The sequence below is a fragment of the Lates calcarifer genome, linkage group LG6 (genome assembly GCF_001640805.2).
Source record: "Lates calcarifer isolate ASB-BC8 linkage group LG6, TLL_Latcal_v3, whole genome shotgun sequence".
NCBI classification, from domain to species: domain Eukaryota; kingdom Metazoa; phylum Chordata; class Actinopteri; family Centropomidae; genus Lates; species Lates calcarifer.
Genome location: NC_066838.1, coordinates 17,590,549 through 17,610,975, shown reverse-complemented (window position 1 = coordinate 17,610,975; position 20,427 = coordinate 17,590,549). Strand labels below are relative to the sequence as shown.

The window sequence follows — 20,427 nt, the reverse complement described above, 5'->3', positions numbered from 1 at the left end:
TTCAATACTGAGTCCATTAATGACTGCATTGTTTCCTCCAAGTCTGTCTAATGCATTTTGCGACCATGTGAAAGTCAAGGCTGAAGTTTGAAACAGATCGCTGTAGCAGCTATATGCAAGAGCCCTGGATTGGCCAGACTGTTTTTAATATATTTTAATTAATTTATTCAAATTTACTTCAGAGAGAAAGAAAACTTGATCCCTACTGGCTCATAAAAAATTCTTTAAAAATTAACTAACTAATTAGCTAACTGGCCACATCATGCTGCCAGCTTCATAAGGTCAATTTGGTTTCAAATAATACATCATTGCCACTGGACAGCACAGTGTAAGAAAGAAAATATGAGCTGAGCCCAAAAATGAAAAGCACAGTGGCTGAAAGCGTGACCAAAATCTACCAAAGAAAATCCATAAATTGACTGGATATTTCAAGGCTGCCAAATCTTCATCTGGTTGACAGCTACGTAATGAAGATCCACAGCAACGGGACTGCCAGCTAAGGGCTACCATTGGCGCAGTTGAAACAACTGTAACAGGATCTTTAGCTGTAGTCACAGCTAGCTCGAGCCATTGCAAAGACATCAGCCAAGATGACTGTGACCTGTGACTATAACTCACAATCATCTCACTTTGAGAAGTGAGATGAGTCTGAGATGTAGGGACAGATGCTTCAACCACCCAGAACACCAGTATATTGTAACACCAACACCCAAGGCATTAGCCATGATGTCCCAGATGTACAAAGAGTAGCCTTCGGGTCCATGACAATCTTAATCCAGTGCTGTCACAGATATTTTGTATTTGTCATTGTTTATGAATGACTTTGAACATTTCTATTTTCAAATGTGTGGCAGTCATGTGTGCTGCACAATGTGATGTGAAACATCACCCTCTGCAATGCACAGTGTGGCTTTATCATTAGTAACAACAATTACAGCAGCAGCAAGTGGCCAATATAATGTCACAGCTATATTTTCTAAATCAAATAACCTTTTTTCAAGTTTTTGTGCAGCTTGTGATCCCTGACAATGAAGGATTTTCTTTTTTTGTGGCAAAAAAAATATTTTTTGGTGTTGAAAAAAAAGAAGCCATGATTTAGAGCTGAAATCCTGCACAATAGAAGAGGTTCTAAACTACAAAACTGTTTAGGGGTGAACATGCTTCCTCAGACTGATTTTAAGACTGACTTGACAAAGACGATTATTTCTGCTTACTTAGCAGGCAGAAGAGACAGAAAGATAACAAAACAATAAAAGAACACATATTCATCAGATGCTTTTGTCAGATCTTTTTGTCTCTTTTTCTCTGAATTGTTCAGGGAATGCCCTCCCATGTTACAGTGAAATGACAGTGGGGATGTTATGCTTCATGGCTATCACATCCATGAATTGTCTGCCTTGGATTTTTATCTGTTGATAGCCTGCAGTGAGGTGAGGGTGGATATCTCTGTGCTGGCATTTAATCAACAGTTTATTCAAACCATTGCAAAAACAACTCTCTCTGTATGAGTGAACAGAACTATTCAGCATGGAACCTGCCCAAACAGCCACTCATAGACACATTCCAAAAACATTTCATAAGATTTAATATATTATGTTATTTCTGGCAAAATCTGTTGGATAAACTAATAGCTAAAACTTTTAAATTGAAATGTTTGCAGAATCCATACCTTGAGTCTTGAACAGTTGCCCACTCTTGCTTAACAAGACCTGAAAGTACCATATAACTTATTATTGTTTCATTTTTCTTGGAAAGTTATTTTTGAACTTTTGAACTTTTTTGGGGCTTTACATTATTAGTGTTATTTATATAATTATCATTTCCAGCCAGGGAATGCTGTGTTGATTTTTTTCACTCTTTTGTGGAGAGCTATGAGAAGTCAATATGAAGCTGGAGCTATCAGACAATTATCTTAACTTGACTGTGTCTGCAACATGTTATATCTTGCTTGTTTAATATTCCCTGAAGCCAAAATGTAAAAATGACATTTTGGGCTATTACAGACAGTTTTGTTCAGGATTTTGTTTAGACAAAGCCAGCTAAGTCTGTTTTTGTATGCCACATTGGACCAATGTGACTGAAGTTTCATATTGAGTAGGCAGACAGATATGAAATAGTGTTTTCATCTTAGCCTTGGCAAGTGAGTGGATTTCTCAAAATGTCAAATTATTAGATTTGAAATTTAGTGACAGAGGCACTGAGGGTTAACATTACCATGCAAGCAGAAGTGAAGTGAGTTGCAGTGTTAATTTAAAATGTCAGCAGCTTTCTCATTTTAATCAGGGGAGTTTTTCCCACCAAAAGGAAGTATCAAGAGAGTCCAGATTCCAGAAATGTCAGCAGTCTGTCAAGTAATTGTAGATATAATGGTATTTACCAGTAAAACTGAATTTGACAGACCTTCTTCTTTTTTCTGACTTCTCCACCCTGTCTGTAGCGCTCAGCTCCAAGCCCATTTGGCCCCATTGAAGATGTCAGTCTTTAAAATCAGTTTAGAAATATATACCTTTATAAAGAGCTAAATAATTTCGTAAAACAGCTGGGAGCTGTTTTTAACCAGTGTTACTAAAAGAAGAGGAAATTGTGCATTTGTTTGAGACTATGTTCAGCAGAGGATTAGTTAACAATTAATAATTGTACTTCTGTAATACTTTAAAATTCTGTTAGTAATGTACTTGAGTACATGTACCCTGTTATTTCCTACCAGTGATTCAATTCTAAGATACAAAAACAGTGCAGCACAGTATGACACCAATAAATGATTCAGATACGCGAGTTTATGACATTAAGAATAGGAATGTGTTCACAACACAAAGAGTAGGAAGTCACATCCTGTGTTAACAGATTCCAGGCCAAATGTTTTTTTTTTCTCTCTCTCTGTTAGAGTCCATCAATGTGTTATGAGAAGAATTCCCCATCTAAAATAGCTCATAAAGATATTTATGTGAACTTGAGTGTGTCTCTGTTTTTGGGTTATGTCAGGTCATACAAATAATGGTATGCACCCACTCTCCAAATAAACTCTCATTTGTTTTTGGTGAAACTTGACATTGATGAAATAAAATAAAATAAAAAGTTCAGGATTCCACGAGCAGCGTGTCTCTGACAAGCTCCGCAACCCCTGCGGTGACTTGCAGAGCTGCAGATCTTGTCCTTGAATGCATCTTATTTTATTACAGCATTTATTCTTCTGAGGAAAGTCTGAGTGCATGGCCCCTGATAAACATTGTTATTATAAGAGTTCATGTATGGAACAGTTCTTTAAATGAAAGTTGCTTTCAAGGGATTGGGTAACGGGAACAAGAACAGATGTTACCAAGCCCCCCCAAGCTTATTTTGTCCAGTATACAATGTTTTAAATACTTCCTTATGAGGACTCCTGTCAGAACCAAAATACATTATCCAGTCTATCGACAACCCAAAAGCCAGTGTGTTATAACACATCTGCAGAGACCAGGACGCTGTATCTTGTCAAACAGAGGAGAGGTGGGAGGTCTTTAAAAAGGGCTGTCTGTCAGCTGAGACAGTTAGTCTCGGTTTGAACTCACTCTGCGCAGGAGGAGCACATCAGGCAATGCTTTGAAGAACAACGCCACATGACGAAGTGTCAAATTTACCTAAAAGCAAATTCCTTTCTGTGGAGTGGAACTGAATATATGAAAAGGATCTCTTTGCTTCAATGTGTGTGACAGAGGAGTCTGGTGTTTTTCACTGTCAAACACGTACCAGATGACCATCCTTGTGTCAACCCTGATTCAGAGCAAAGCTAAGGTAGGTGAGAACTTTTCTGTAATTAATGCAGTGAAACATCCTACAATACACTCAGCACAATACAAGGAAAGAACAGGGCATGCATGCATTAGTATGAGCATGAAGTTTGATGCTTGATTTTGCAGTTTGCTGACCTACATAGATATCATGGACAGCATAGAGAAAACAAATCATGTGATAGGTTACATTTGCATCATGTGCTCCTGCATTTGCCACATACCAGTCACATCAATAGTTTTATTAGATTACATTAATTTGATTATGTGTCATCATCAGTCATTAAGTGGGTTCCCAATAAGACTTGGTGGCTGGCATGATAGTCTTTCGGTTCACATGTAGCATCTTGTTTTACTTTGAGAATCACTGTTTTTTCTTCTCTGTTTCAAATGCCACTTTTTCAAGATCAGTTATTTTTAATTTGCTTTAATAGTTAGTTAAAAACATAATGGCACAACATTTTTTTCCTCTCCTTTGGATCTCGGTAATCAATTTGCATGCACATACTGAACAACTTAATTCAAAAACCTAAACAAGAGTTAAACTGTACAGCTCCGCAGTATATGAGGAACAGACAACAAAATATGAAAACAATACTTCTAGTCTCTAGAGGCTTTCAAAGAATTGTCTGTCGTGTCTTAATGCATTTCAGAAGTTGACCAGGCAACAAATAAATCATGTTTTACTGTTTCAATTCAGTGTTTCGCTGGCATATGTGTAGACTGTTTGTTGTAAATGCTGTCAAACTCATGACAGGTCAAGAGAGTCAAGGTGATTATTATCAAGGAATACCTTCCAGTGTAGACACATTGCCCGCAGTGTGAAGAACATATGCTTGTCACCATGTTTTAATCCTGAGTTAAAGGATTAAGTCCATCTGGAGCCCATTTTACTGTTACAGTTTCCAAAAGGTGCTTGGTAGCAGGCATTGGAGGAGTCCGTGCATGCTCTCTCAGGCCAAACTTCCATGGTAGAGGGCACTATTTTACCATAACTGGAATTAATTTAACACTAGGTTGAGTTCTTCTGAGGTCACGCGTAGTTAAACGTTGGTCACTGGTAGTGTCGCAGCAAAGAGGCGCTGTACATGTGGCCCACACTCAACCCGAAACCTGATACTTCATCAGGACCTAAGTCGAGGAGCAGAGCTGTTACACACAAATAATGTACAGGGATGGAAAGAAAGTATTGTTACCGTAATTGAACAGCTTTTCCAATGAAGATGGAAATGCTCAGATGCCTACTGTTTGTTATACTGTTATAGCACAATTTAGGAGGAAATTTCATTTATGTTTGTTTTTTAACTTTGTTTAACTTGCAAAATAATTTATAAGAAAGCTCTCTTACGAAGGAAAGATAATCACAATTTGGGGAGGGATCACTGACGGAGCGAGACTGCTATGTGGAGTGCATTCATACTGAAATTGTTGAGGTCAGGTTGCCACATTGGCTCTTAATGTTGCCCTGGTTGAGCTGGTGGTTGAGAGTTTTTTTCATTTTACAAATTTAGCATGCATAATCTGCTTGCATAATGTTTGAGTATTCCGGATGGAATAGTTTGCTGAGTAAATGTTCATATGTGTGTCAGACCCTCCTTGAAGAGTTGAGGGATGTGAAGATAATGTGTGATTGTGTCAGTTGCAGGTAAAGTGTCTGTGTGTGCTTATGTTCCTGAGCTTCCCTCTGAATATGGCTGAGGTCCCTGGTCCATGCAGACACTCCATCACTAGGGAGCACCTGCTTACAGTCAGGCATCTGGTAGGTGTTGAAACTAGATCAGTAACACAGTTGTTGAAACAATAGTAGAAACATCAATCACACTATGCAACATTTGTTGTTTCTGCAGATGGATAACCAGTTGAGAAGTGGGTGCTCGATAACCTACACATTCATAGAACGGAGAAGTTTGGTAAGGTTTATTGTTACTGTTTCCTTCAGAAACCTTTGATTCAAACTTTCCATTAACTGTATCACGCTTTCATGTTTATTGCCACGTGCTCTGATTTCCCACAGAGCAAGTGTTGCTTTGTAAAAGCTGCTTTACCCTGGATCCTGGAGCTCCTCACCACCCACTTCAAATATAGCCGGGGTTCAGTCAATGATGGCTATGTTCAGTCCCTGAGAGCTCTCATCCTCAACATCTATTCTCAGAAATGTGTGCCACAGATTAATGAGGAGGTCGAGGTGAGTGAGTGTGTCTGAGTGGTATACTTGCGGCCTATTTCTCGGAGATGAAGGATTAGATTTTCTATAATATAAAACATGAAAAAGAAATATGTGATTCAGGGAACTGCTCAGCAGGAGGAGATAAATCTGCAATACATATGAAAGTATTTAAGGTATGTTTCTCGGAATCTGCCACAGGATAAGCCAGAGAGTTTTGAGACGCTCTACAGAGGGTCTCCTACAGAGGCACTACAGAGGGCTTCAGAGGTGCTGTCTGTTTACTGGGAGCTGGTCACGACCAGCGACGCACCAGTAGACTGGAGATGCCAGCACGAATACACAGAAGCCTTTGGCTCCACCACAGAGCTATCCACAGAGTCACCCTCACATTTTACAGGTGGGAGCCCTCTGGAAAGTCTTGTGATGAATTATGCAGATGTGTGGAGCTACTGAGATCACACCTTATGTGCCCTTTTCTACAGACAGTTATGGTAGGAAGTCAGTGAAGGCCTCTCAGAGACGACCAGTCAGAGACCTGTACAAGCTTGGCTTCATCATCGCCTCCATCTGCGGAGGACTGCTGTTCATACTTACTCTCTACTGTCTCATCACACAAAAGGTACGAGTGCTTCTGTTTTGTTAATTCCTACATCACATGTACCCTAATAAAGTTTAGCCATGCATTCCAGTCATATTGCAATAAAGTGGGCCTTGGCAGCCTGGCCCTGCTCTCTGGGGAACTCCCTCTTGCAGAAGTACCAGCCCTCCCTCGCTGGTAAACATCCAACATAACAAAACAAAGCAGAGGCTGGACTTTCTGGTGAGAGCAGAAGTGCTATTTCGCAGCAGCACATGGACAAAAGTCTGCAAATGCAAAAGAAGCACATTGACGCTCTTCCGCTCTTTGGTGCCATCAGCTATTACTGAGATAATGAACTGTATGACGCAGAGTGATGGTTTTCGTCTGACTTGTCCTTCATTAAGCCAAAGTCACAATCCCAACGTAATTTAAGAACAATTTATTTCACAGAATACTTAAACAACCACAGTGCTTTTATGCCCTATTAAAAACATGAACCAGACAAAAAGGTGTAATAAGAGCTCAAGAATCCCATTAAATAAAGTCACTGAAACAGTTCCAGGTGCAGAGTATTCGTGGTAAAAACACAAGGTCTTTAGAGAGTAATAATATCCTAACAGACCTGCTAACAGCACAGTGTTTGATGAAATGTGGAAAAAAGCAGAAACATCAATTTCTTGAATTACAACCTGGCCTTGGACTGATTATATTAGGTTTCTATACAGTCTGCAGTATTCTTCCTTAACATTGTATCTGCGGGGAGATCAGACAAGGTCACATAGCAACCAGTTCCTAACTGGCTAATGAGAGTTATAAAGAAATTTAATTAATAGGGAAGCTGGGAATGGTTTTGCTTTTGAAGAGAGCCTAAAAGTCAGGGGTGGTGGTAAACAAAGCTGCTCTATGGCTGCATTTAGAGTTCACTTTGTCAAGTCAGATAAGCTACATTTTATTAATCCTCGTGGAAAAAATTGTGTCCTGCATCTGACCCAGATACACACCTAGGAACATTGTCTTGTGTATGTGGAGACTAATTCTGAGGCCAGTGCTTTGGTCAAGTAATTGTAGGCGTAATGCTAATGTGATGCATGTGTTTTGTCTGGGACATACAGATGGTATCAAATTAAAGAAAAGCCCAAAATAAAGTTTGTTGTTAAGGTGTTGGGCCACCACATACTGCCAGAACAGCTTCATTGTGTCTTGTTGCTGATTCTACAAGTCTCTGGACTCTACTGGGGGGATGGAAAACCATTCTTCTAAAAGATATTCTCTCATTTGGTGTTTTTATGATTATGGTGGAAAATGCTGTCAAACAGGTTAGGGTTAGGGTTAGGGTTAGGTCCAAAATCTCCCATTGTTGTTCAACTGGGTTGAGATCTGGTGACTGCGAAGGCCATAGCATATATAGCATATGAGCAAACGCATCAGACCATTCAGGGATCCCCTGTATCCTGTGTGGAGGCATCTGCATTTGCTAACATCACATTGTGTTTAGTCCTTTCACAAACATTATATAAACAAAAGTTATATTGACTGGTAGGATGGCTCTGATCACATGGGAGAGAGGGGATAGGTTCTCAGCACACTACACTATAACTGAAAGGGGCTTACATCAGTCATTAATAGCAAACAAATTGCTCTGTTTGAGTAGCTCTTGCAAGTTAATATAGGATAATTGCACAGTACAATTACTATTTTTCCTCAAATTATACTGGATGGCCACACAAACAGTTGTATGGGGATATATATGCTACTAATGTGAATATAAGCTGGTTTCTTAAAGACAGGTTTTGATTAAGGCTTAAATCAGACTTCAGGTAGACACCTACGTTCTTGGCAGGCAAATGCTAACCAAGGTAATAAGTAGACAAACAAGGAACATTTACCAGGTAGGCAGGCAACATTGGACATTAGTGAGTGAGAGAAATACATTGCTTCCTGTCATAAATCTTCAGAAATTATTTATTGATCCTTAGACACCAAAACCAGATAATTTGAGAAAGCAAGTGGGACTGACCTCTCTCTCAGGAAGTATTGATTAATTATATCCTTGTTTAGCTTATTGCATACAGTGACAAAATACATGCAGCAAACTAGAAGGAGTGCTGGTAGTGAATGCACAATGATAGAGAGAAACCAAATTAAAACATTTACTGAGGTGGATAATTCTCCACTTGTGAAATACTATTGCTGGCCTGCTTGCCATGTTTTCCCCTGCAGCTTTTGTCACTGACCCCATTCACTCTATATCCTGCCTACCCTGCTTTTTGCCACAGTGTGTGGGTAAATGTTGCCCTGCCAAATGCCCCTAAAAGCCGAGGTTCTAAACATTAAACCCTCTCTGACTTTAATTAACATCATCTGTGCGCTCACTCACTACAGATGAAAGCAAGGGTTTAAAATGCCGTATGAGGTAGCGGACAGTATTGGAAATCACACGTGACATGGGGCAGATGTATGTCTGTGAATATTTAGGGTTCTAATCCTGAAGGGGTGCTGGTTTATGGAGAATGTGCTGGTTTATTACAGTTCTACAGTTCTAACCCAGAAGGGATAGAACCCTATTGAGTTTCTGCCGGTTTATTAGCCGCGTTTGTTTGTGCTGTTTATTAGGCACTATAATTAACAGCAAAAAAAACTTTAAAAAGCCAGCTCTACCACAATGTCCAAATGAGTTGAAATTTGACACCCAAGTTCTATATTTAGAATTTTGACACCAAAAACCAAATTTGGTATACAGCCTCCCAGAGACACCGACATTCACAGTTCTATTACAAATGGACAAGATCAGTCGAAAACTTGGTTCTGGACAAGACATGGACAATAGACTAATTGTTCACAGAGTTTGTCTTACATACACATCTGAGCAATGGGGACAATAAAGTATATTCAGTTCTATTTATATTCCGTTGTAGTCTGGAGTCATATAGTCTACCACTAGGGGCTGCAACAATATCATTAATGGTGGCAGATTTATTACTGTCTCTGACTCCTTGCCAGAGTAATGCTTTGTGACCTGCTCCCCTGTCCTTTACAAAACACATACTTATTGTATGTTATCTTCCTGCCACTACAGTAAACAGAAAGGTGCACAGTATCAATAAAACTTGACCATATGAACAGATAGTGATACACTATAATCATTCTCATTCATGTTCATTTTAGTGTTAGTAGATCAGATAGGCTTACGCAGATCTTGACCCAGAAGTGGTGGAGTTGCTGAGGGAGGATGCAGACACAGTCATACATAAGAGAGTCTCTTGATTGCACCTGATAAAAAGAGGCTTCAGTTCCCATTATAGAATTGGCACGTGCATTTAATGAGTAAATGAATGAAACCTTTATTACCCTTCCCAGAGTGGCTATGACCAGTCCTCCTTATGGAACTGGTGATAGTCATGCATGTCATGCATATGCCCTGAAGGAAAATGCCAAGCAAGAGCAAAAAATATCAGAGCAGGAATTTGACAGCTCAAGAGAGACACACAATGACTGTGCTGAAAACTTTGCAGGATCAAGTAAGGCAGTGGTGCAGGGGGCAGCAAAGAGGGTGTGTGGCCCGGTCTGTGAATCACCACCAGGTGCACTGAGATGATATCAGATAAGAATAGTGCAGCTCCTGGTGTTGGTATGGAAGAGGAAAATGAGGAAACACCTGGTAGCAATTAACACCGTGCTGGGACCTTTCTAATGTGAAAGTGGGGAAGAAGCTTTTCCCCCTGTACCACCGCATGTCAAGTGACAGCCTGCGGCAGCGAATGCAGCATGGAGGCACTCAAAATGCAATTGAGTGCCTCAACTCTTTCTTTGTTAGGAATAGTAAGGTTGAGACAGCAGCAAGTACGGCCATCTCCACTTTAAATTAAAGTGTGTCTGCCATCTATCCATCCATCCAGGGATGGCCAGTCGATTGCAGGGCTGACATACAGAGACAAACGTGTAGTGTTATTTAGTTATCAGTTTTGATGTGTTTTAGATGTTCTATATTTTTGCTGATATAGATTAGATTAGACATTGTGTCTGTAAATGGTGGAATTGAGTTTTTTCACATACTCTGAGACAGACAATCTCATTTCATCTATATTCTGAAGGTTTTTACAGAGAGATTACTTTATATGTCATTCATAGGCTGATTTATATAACATTTTATCCCTAAGACCACAGCCAGTTTTTATGGCTGTTGACTGTACTTTTTGGACAGTTGGCAGTAAATCAGAGTAATAAAAGGAGCTATCCAATATCCACTCCTTAAAAACCTTTGACTCTAAAATGTAAACAAACAAACAACAAAAAACCAAACAAACAAACAAACAAAAAGAAAGAAAGAAACATGAATTTTGAACCTGGCTTTATCCAATGTTCAGATTTATGTTCTGGAAATGTATGTATACTAGGACATATTTAATTAGATTATGCCTTATATGTATATTCAAACATGTCAGGACTTTTTTCAAAATTTTACATGGAGACCAATATGTTTGTAAGGTGGTTTAAATGCTTAAAAGTTTTTTGGGACATGCAGAATAAATTGAATTGGGCAATGTCTCTCCCAACCCAAATCTATGTGGTTTCACATTCTAGACAAACTATTTGATAAGGTCAGGGGTCTCAACTTCCTTCTTACATGTGACTTTCACCTACAGTAGCTATCTGTATCATTAAAGACCTTACTTTTTGCTAAAATGTTGTTTTCCTATAATTTCTCTCATCCCAACTCCACCCTGTGGAGCAATAGCATAATTACAAAAGTCTCTCTCACAATTTACTTTTAGTAACAGAATTGTTGGTTATGAAGGGTTAAAACAGAAAGCTTATGACTTATTTCTTTAGTTTTTTTAAAAAACTATACTAAACAATACACACCTATATATCACACAGGGTTTTTATTACAGAACAGGCATATTTCATCAAACATGTCAAGATTTTAATGACTTCCTATCTTTGAGCTCAAGTTGACTTGGTGTTTTATTACAGCTTACTGGTTAACATTTGACATTTGACCACATTTCTTAGCCCACTTCATAAAGAAGTCGTATGGTACACATTTTACACGGTTAACAATAGCTACCTAAATCCCTGATGCTACCACCCAAATGAAGCATCTGCAAAGCTAATACACTTTATATTACGTCATAGTAAACTTTAAGAATAACAATAAATCAAACATACCGTGCAACCTGGATCGACTGTAGCTGAAACAGCAATAAACAGCTCCGCATCACGATAACACCTTTGACTGCATTATCCCTTTTCTCTTTTCAGAAGCTTGTCATTAACTTCAGTCAAAGTACTAACCATTGCACTTCGCACAGGAAATATCAATAAACAGCACAGGAGTAGATTTGAGATTAATGAGCTCCCTAATGCATTTATTACATGGTAGAAAAGTTGTAGATATTTACTACATGGACACATGAACTATGAATTTGGAATATTTTTTCTGCATACATCAAGACGCTTAAACAAATCTGTGTTTGATCTCACTCCTTCTTAAATTAAAGTAGCAGACGTGACTTTGCTTGGTTTTCTCAAATCTAAAACCCACCCGTTGTTGCTTGCAGCTTTAATTCTGGAGGACTGAGCTGCTTCCTTCTGTTGAGCGCAAAAAGGTTTGAACCCGCAAATTGACGCTTGTGGCTAAATTCTGTTTGAAAACTGCAGTATTTGTTCTGTCACCATGAAGCCTGGATTAGCAAACATAATTAATTGTCATGCCACATTAAATTATATTTAATGGTGTTTATGCACAATGATTTTTTAATGGCTGTCAGCTGAATTAACTGTGTAATTACAGCAGCTGGTCTGCATAGTCAAACGAAGCAGTCCATATAGTTGCATTTAGTGTCCCGTGCAAAGGCAAATGAAACATTTCCTAGACTGTGTTTTAATGTATATTGTAGGTTGTAACAACCTGAGTAAACTGTCTCTGACACATGCAAGCTCTGTCCATCTGCACACCTTTTGGGCAATATGGCATTGTTAATATCAAAGCTTGACTGAAGGCGAGCCTGTAACTGCGATGAAGGTCCAAACAGGAGCCAAACATATGGCTCTTTTTAATCTCCAGAGCCAAACAAACTGCCTCTTTCAAAAGACCTGGAATTCCCAACACTACTACTGCATAGTTTGCCTGCAGTGAGAAGCAATGTGTCAAAATCCTAAAGTGCAGCACTGAAACAACTTCAAACGATATATTTATTTTGGCTGAGATCCTCTCCAAACTGACCTCTGACCCACCTCGGGAACCTAGACTTAGCTTTGCTTTGTCTACAAGGGCGAGACAAAATAACTTAAATATCACATCTCCAAGGACTTTTAAAAAGTGAATCTGTGAAACACTCACCCGCTGTAAGGCAGTTACAAAGGTTTTCAGTAATGATAATAATGAACATTTTACAAGGGGAAAAAATTCAGTTATCTAGAGAGATCATTCTACTTCATGCAGCATTGCCTTCTACTGTCCTGTCCATTTGTCTCAATCTTTACATACAACCCTGTCAAATGTCCATCACCATGTTGTTTTCCAGTGATTTAGTTACTTCAAAGTTGAATAAAATGAAGTGTTTTTCTGTTACATTGTCACTCACACTGTAGTTACTCACCCTATATGTCCACTGGTTTAATTTCAAGTCTTTACTTCTTATAACAGAGAACTCATGACCCTCACAGATCAAGATCTGACACAAACTCAAGGTAAGAAAACACCGACCTCTATGTAAAATTGAAAACGATCGGTGTTTATTGAAGGCATCCTAATGCATCCATTTTTCATTTGGGTTAAAGCAGAGAGCTGCAGGACATGGAGATGGAACCACAATAATGTGAGTATCCCTCTAACCTACATCAAAGTGCTGTGATCAGTCAGACAGCTGGAGCCGGCACTGATTAAATGTGTTACACAAATGCCTGTGTCAGGCTCAGTGTAGTAGTATGAATGCAGTGCAAATAGGTCTTTATATTCTTTGTATTTTCAGGGTTTTTCTCCTCCCCTCAGGTGGTAAAGAGCACATGACTGCAGCAGCAGATGGAACACTTGTGAAGCTGTACATTTTATCCATCATGAACAAGTTTTCATATCAGTATTGTGTGTGTAATGTATCATGCTCATCTATTTAATCGGAAGCTTCGCTTTGACTGAAAGCAAAGATGGACCTTATTTGGAATAATGTGCTATGTATATTATGTTTATGCGTTATCATTTGCAAATATCTTTTCAAGTTCACAAAAAAGTTTTATTTTTACACTAGTTACAAATGTTGAATAGCCTAATATGTCTCAATTTGCTGCCACTTAACCAACTGTTTATAATGTTGTTTGCCAAACATTTCCACAACTTATTTATTAGTTTGACTCTATTCAGTCACTGTATTGATAATAAAAGTTAACCATAAATACTAAATCCAAAATATAATGCTCTCCAGCTGTTCAGCTACCAATGCATTCATATATAAACACAATCTAAAGAACAGGTAACAGCCTAATTAAAGGGTTTAGGCTACTTTATAACCTACATCCTGTTTGACTTAACACTTTATGAGGAATCAAAAATGCTTTTATCCTTGCCAATATGGTCTTTCCCAGTTCCCACTGCTTTGGAAAGTGGTTTAATTCCCTTCATAATCAGCCTACACTGATAATCAATACACAGTCTTCATGGAGCCAACTGTGAAAAGTTATGGCCAAAGTTTTATTGCAAAACAGTATGAATAGTTTCAACATGAACTCTGGAGAATATTCTGTTATTGGTCAAACACACTGGGCTGTTGTTACTGGCAGAGAGAGAGGAGAGAGAAACGATCATGATTGATGCACACCAGCCACTGCTGCAGCTGAAAGAAATGTCTTAACTGCGCAGGGCCTGACAGGATTTGGTTTGCTACTACAGTTTACACAAATGCATGCATGACATTTAATCATTAATGTGTGGCAGTGGTAAGCAACAGGATAATACAGAGAGAGAGGGAAGGCGGGGCATGTGTATTCCCTAATACCGTCATGCCTTTTACTCGTGTTTACTCACTGATGGCCCAGCCTGATGTTTTGTAATAATAAATTGCATAACGTCTGAGTCTGAGATAAATTGGACAATTCCCCACAAAGTGAAACAATTGTATGCGTCCCAGAGAGGACCACATCAGTAAACTCTGTCAAAAGATTCCCACATATGATCACGTACATGTGTGCTGGCCTCTATTTTGTTTCTGAAGAATCTGCGTAAGAAGCGGAGGAGAAAAAAAAAAACAGCCCCGCTCCACAGCCTCTGCAGAACCATGCACAGCCTGCAATATAACATGATCTATAACACACTTCATTTCACAGGCTACCGCTTATCAGTGCGCAAACCATCATTGCACCACCAGCAATCCATTCTTTATCCCAAGACATTGCTCCATTACAAAACAAGGAAAGTATTTCTATAATTCAATTTAGTGCCTTTCTGCAGAGGATTAAAGGCAGCTGTGGAAGATGAAAAGGCAAGTTGTCTTCAACAATAAATATGTGGGAACTGCCTAAGACCAGTTTGAATTGTCAAGAGGGCTGCCGCCTTTTTCTCTCTCCCAACCTCTCTGCCTCTCTTACCTTCAAATTAGAGGAAACAGAACATGTTGTTGGAGCTAAAAATACATCACTGTCAACAGTTAGAGAGACAAATAACTCTGGAAATTGTTCGCCCCCCCCCAGATGTAATAATAGGTACAAAGTGGCAAATTCCTAGATGAAAAAAAAATCACTTTACACTTTGCGTAAAAATGTGTAATTCATAGCTCTCTGTCTGGGTGGATATAAACTGAATCATGTCGATTCACAGGTCAAAAATCTGGATTCTTAGCTTACTGACTCACTCTGTCTGTGAAGTACACATTTTAATGACACATACAATATAAAACACATTGGCTCAGAATTTACAACTTACAAGAATCTTTCAAAAGTGAAGTTTAAGTTACTGAAACACACCTACCAAAAAACTAAAACATTATAGAGCAGTTAATACAGTAATAACAGACTTGAAACCAACAAATGATTAGCTTTTAGATAGAGCCTTATCTGAAGAAGGAATACATATTTTTTCATCAGTTATAGACACAAACACCCAATGTTAAATAATGTAATGTAATGTTAAATGTTGCTGGAAAATTATGAACAGTCTTTAAAGTAAAAATATTCTAAAGATGTAACAACAACCAGTAAACCCATTATTAAGTGAATACACTGACTGCATGTTAAAAAGTGACCTAGCCAAATAATAATAATGAAAATTTTCACTGCCCATCTTACTGTTTTATCACCTGGTACCACATGGTGGAGGCAAAGATCCAAACTGAATCTCACAGTGATGACAGTGTTGTTTTATACAGGTTATATTTTGCCAGACATGACACAAGCAGAACTTGTTGTCAACAGCTACAACTTATTAAGAGTTTGAGTATTATTTTGCCAGAATACTGCAACTGATAATCTAATTGGTCTGTTGAAAGGATGTCATCCATTGCTCTTTGTCATCCATATGCCTGTCATCTGGATACATGATTATACATCTGTGGTATTTCCCGTTTATTAGTACTGGAACTGTTTAATCATTTGGAATAATAATAGTAGCTCTTGAAACAGTTTAACAAAACATCATCTTGCAAAGTTTTGCTAGTGAGGACAGTAAGTGACATAAGGTAAAAATAGGGACAGGTGACAAGAAGCAGGGGTGTTACAGAAGGAGCAAAAACCCTGAGTGAGCTGAGACACATCAGTGAGAGAGCACTACACATCAATAAAGGCAACGCGCCGCAAACAGTAGGCAGCTTCAGCAGGAATGTCTCTGGCACTGATCTCATTGGCATCCAGACGCAGCATTCTCAGCTTAGAGAAGTTTGTCATGTCGATTGTGCTGCAGAAGCTGCTCAGGGAGAACTCTGAAAGACACAAAGAGGAGATAAATATAAAGGGAGGCCATGTGTTGTTTCAGTCTGTCATTCTGTGAGTTATGTCAAGCAGCAACAAATGCATTCACATCATGTGTTATCAAACCAAGCCAACTTAAATAAAAATGAGCACTGCAGTACATTCCTCCTGGGGCTTTTAAGTATGTCTGTGCTATTCTCAGAGCCACTGAGTAACGCTATCACATCAATAAAAATGTCTCCCCTTGCTTGATTACACTAATAACATTTTTCCTATTTTTCATTTTCATCTTTTATTTTAAACTTTGTTTTACAGTGTTTATTTTTATTGTGCTTTTTTTTAACTGTGAACTTTGTTTTTTCATTAAGTTTGTATTGTGCATGAGCTTCCACTGAAGAACGTGTTTATGGAAAACCCCTACTTCAGGGGAACGGGCAACATTTCAAAGATTGATACAGTTTGAAGATCCTGCTTTTGCTGCCATCTAGTGGCTAAAATTGCATGCTCAGCCAACACCCCAAAAGTGATGTGCAGGGTTACATCACTGTTGGGTGTGGCCACAAATGTAGCAAACCCAACTTTAAAAGATGGAGACGGCAGAAAACATAAGAAGGTTTACGGAGTTGATCTGCCAAATACGGCCTGAAGTCAGAGGATGTTCCAAATACAGTTAAATGGTACTATTAAAACAAGGCAGCCAGAAACAGTATGGGTGAACTGGTGCAAGTCTGAACTTCACTCAAGTTAAAAATCACACAAACAACTGGGATGCATTAAATTGCTGGAGGACAAGCATGTTGGGATCACTTAAGTTTGACAATCTATAAGGAACGCACAAGAAGAAAATGAGTACAGCTCCTTTAAATCAAATACTATTTCACCAACTAATGGACCACATTTTGGTGATCAAACTTACATCTTCCCTTATGTTTATTCAGCGCAATAATTTTCCAAATCCAGTCAATCGTGTTGGGAGGGTCAAAAGTGCACAACAGTTTACACTTTTAACCCATGTTTCTGCCACTATCACTCACATCACATCACTCAGGGAGCAGCAGAGTGCCTCAGGCTGAGTCAACCAACCCAATTATAAAAGCTACTTCTGAGTTAGCATTACTTTAGGAATTGGAAATGATATATCAAAACATTTAAATGTACACAGATTAAGACTTGTTTCACAAAAAAAATTGTTAAAAATATTTTATGTTGTGTTTTTGAATAATGATTGATTTAAAAATAAGAATAAAACAAACAGTTGTTAGTGGTATAGTGGATTTCCAGTTGGACTTTAAATTTCTTTAAGATGTTTAAGCTACAACTACTTTTATGTGTCATAGCATCAAATAGCTGAACATAATATATGACTAAAAGTAACACAGATGTATCCATACCTTTGATCTTATTGGCTTGTAAATAAAGGTTCTCCAGGTTCCTACTGACAACGGGGATCTTCTCCAGTTTATTGAAGGACAGGTCAAGTTCAACCAGTGTGCTAATATTGAAGACACCAGATGGAAGTCCTTTATCTGTCAGCTTGTTATGAGCCAATCGGAAAAACTGCAGCTTGGGGTACATGGTGAGAAAGCCAGCCGGCACACTCTCTATGTTATTAAACTCCAGGTAGAGCTGGTGCAGCCTCTCAGGGAGGTTGTCAGGGATTTTCCTCAGCTTGTTTTTCCTCATATCCAGCATGGTCAGAGACTTCAGTCCCTTGAACACACCTCCAATGTCCTCTATGAGATTAGCTTGGAGTTGAAGGGTAGTGAGGTCAGCCATCCCCTCGAATGAGTTGGGGAGAATTTTTGAGATCTTGTTGTGACCAAGTCGCAGGTCTGTGATAGACTTGGGCAAATTGGGAGGCACACGGGTAAGTTCATTGTGATCCAACAACAGCCGGTCCAGGTTCTTGAGCTTGCTGAAGACGTTCTTGCCGATCTTGTCTGAGTTGAGCTGGTTGTGAAACAGCACAACCCAGACTAAGTTAGTAGCGTTGTTAAACACCCCATCCTGGATGCCTGTGATCTGGTTACGCTGCAGGTAGACATACTTTATATGTGAGGGGACGTAGGGAACATGCTGAAGATTGCGGCTGTGACAATACATAGCTGTGGGGAAGGTTGAGGGGCAGTCGCACTCCAGGGGGCAGTCCACATCCTCGGCCTGCCAGCCTGCATGTTGCCGCCGAGCACGCAGGTGGGACAGCCAGTGAAACTGACTGTAACGCTGGCCGATGCTCAGATCCACTATTCCCATTATGAGGAGGAGCACCACTGTCCGCATGATCACTGATCAAAAAAAAAAAAAGTAATTTAAAGTCAATGTGACATCAAATTTAGAATATGTGCTGAATACCCAATCCCAAAACTGTAATCACTGATATGAAATATTGTATAACACTGAGTTACACTGATACAGCAATTTAAGACAAATCTATTGTCTTTGCTCCACTTATTATACATAAAGCTGGTACAGTATACCTACCTGTTGGTTGATCAGAGACAATGCCTCCTTGCCTCCTTGCTCACGTAGTGTGTGTCTTTCTCAGACTGAGCCGAATATGTTGTTGGCATAGAGTAAATATCCCCCACAGCCCCACAGCTGCAGCCCCAGCCACTCAGACTCATTAGAGCACATACATTTTTCCTCTTGCATGTGGAACCTACACTACAACATATCACCTCCAGCCATGTCAATATCAATCCCATCTGTGACCTGGTGCAGACATCTGCTTTTTAACAACCTTGTTTTCCTTTACTGTGTCATGCCTTATCATTAGCACAGCCACTCAAAGTCTGGCTTGCTGTTTATTGTTGTGCTGTTGAGGTTATGGAGAGGGTGGGGGGTTATGGTATAGAAAATTTAACGAACGAGACTAGACGCTGTAATTAGTGGCATGTTACTTCTCAGATGGAACAATGCAGCTATAGTTATATAGTTATATAGTTATAGTTCAAAATCTAATTCTTATGTCGCAGTGTGCTTTTGACTGTTGTGTATTGTATGTTTCAACATGTACAAAGTATAACAAACTCTGTTATTTGTTCGCAATCGTTCACCTTAAACATTTTTTTCTTCCTCTGTTCCTGCCCACTCCAGGCACTCACTACCTTTGTCAATTACAGTGTTCAAGTCATGGAGAAAGTTAACATATGTTTGTGCTGGCGCCTGCGGACAGAAGAGCGCCATTATCATGCTGCAGAATGGGCCTCGCCATTCATGTCCTCCACTGAGGCAGGAAAATTAGAGGCAGAGTTTCAGGGATTACGTCTGTTTTCCCTAGTCTACTTCCCTGGCCTCTTTGAGGAAGTGCAAGACAACGTGATGATTTGAAAATGGAAGTCGTACAGCGTGTAATAGACCTTAATCACAAAACAATTACATCCCATTTGAGAGGAGAGGGATTCTGAGGATACACAGATGGGACTCTTTTGCACAAAGGACTTGGCAGATTTTTAGTCACAGCACATTCTTTGGCCAAAAAACCTTCCGTTTCAAGGGAAGACCAAATATGTAACAGCAAATACTCATTTTTTTTCCCTACCAAATTATGTTATCCCAATCTTAAGAAGCTCTGCCTACCATTGTGTTATAACTATGCTGCCAACATTAATTACCAATTTATCCAAAGTAGCAGTAATTAGTGAGGGAAATTAAAAGGTTTCTGGGAAGATTGGATTTATCATTGACTTATGATCACGTAATGTCCAAATCTCTCCATAATCCACTTCATATAAAAAACATTAATATTTAGTATCTGGCAAGACAATTTTGTTTTCTATGTGTGTGTCTCTGAAAGAGGGTCTGAATTAAAGCAAGATGCAAAATCAGAAAATATTATCTTGTAATTAGAATATCATGTTTAATTCGAAACAGTCAGTGTGGGCGTCATTTCTTCATGGATCCAAAAACCCGCATAGTTCCAGTTATGTGACTGCACACAATAAACGTTCAGCCTGGAGCCGTTCTGCTGTTGTGAACTGTACCATAAGGTAAAGCTGAAACTATTCTCTTGTCACGAG

At 39.1% G+C, this 20,427-nt stretch overlaps 2 protein-coding genes across 9 annotated transcripts; one reads left to right on the top strand and one right to left on the bottom strand.

Moving 5' to 3' along the window:
* Nucleotides 1–3,504: 3,504 nt before the first annotated feature.
* csf1b (colony stimulating factor 1b (macrophage)) lies at nucleotides 3,505–16,246 on the top strand. Of its 8 annotated transcripts, none has more exons than XM_018686053.2 (9): nucleotides 3,505–3,771; nucleotides 5,413–5,526; nucleotides 5,615–5,677; nucleotides 5,782–5,952; nucleotides 6,133–6,331; nucleotides 6,417–6,553; nucleotides 13,164–13,207; nucleotides 13,301–13,335; nucleotides 13,489–16,246. In XM_018686053.2, exons 1-8 carry the CDS (start codon nucleotides 3,730–3,732, stop codon nucleotides 13,332–13,334), a joined length of 804 nt encoding a protein of 267 aa, XP_018541569.1. In that variant the 5' UTR covers nucleotides 3,505–3,729; the 3' UTR covers nucleotide 13,335; nucleotides 13,489–16,246. The 8 variants fall into 8 exon arrangements, with proteins under 8 accessions (XP_018541569.1, XP_018541568.1, XP_018541565.1 ...); XM_018686052.2 differs by having other exon boundaries at nucleotides 13,298–13,335; XM_018686049.2 differs by having other exon boundaries at nucleotides 3,507–3,771; nucleotides 5,407–5,526; nucleotides 13,298–13,335; nucleotides 13,509–16,245.
* On the bottom strand, nucleotides 14,165–18,688 carry fmodb (fibromodulin b). Its single transcript, XM_018686047.2, has 2 exons — nucleotides 17,800–18,688; nucleotides 14,165–16,419 (listed from the first exon to the last, which is right to left on the bottom strand). Exons 1-2 carry the CDS (start codon nucleotides 18,686–18,688, stop codon nucleotides 16,268–16,270), a joined length of 1,041 nt encoding a protein of 346 aa, XP_018541563.1. The 3' UTR covers nucleotides 14,165–16,267.
* Nucleotides 18,689–20,427: the final 1,739 nt, after the last annotated feature.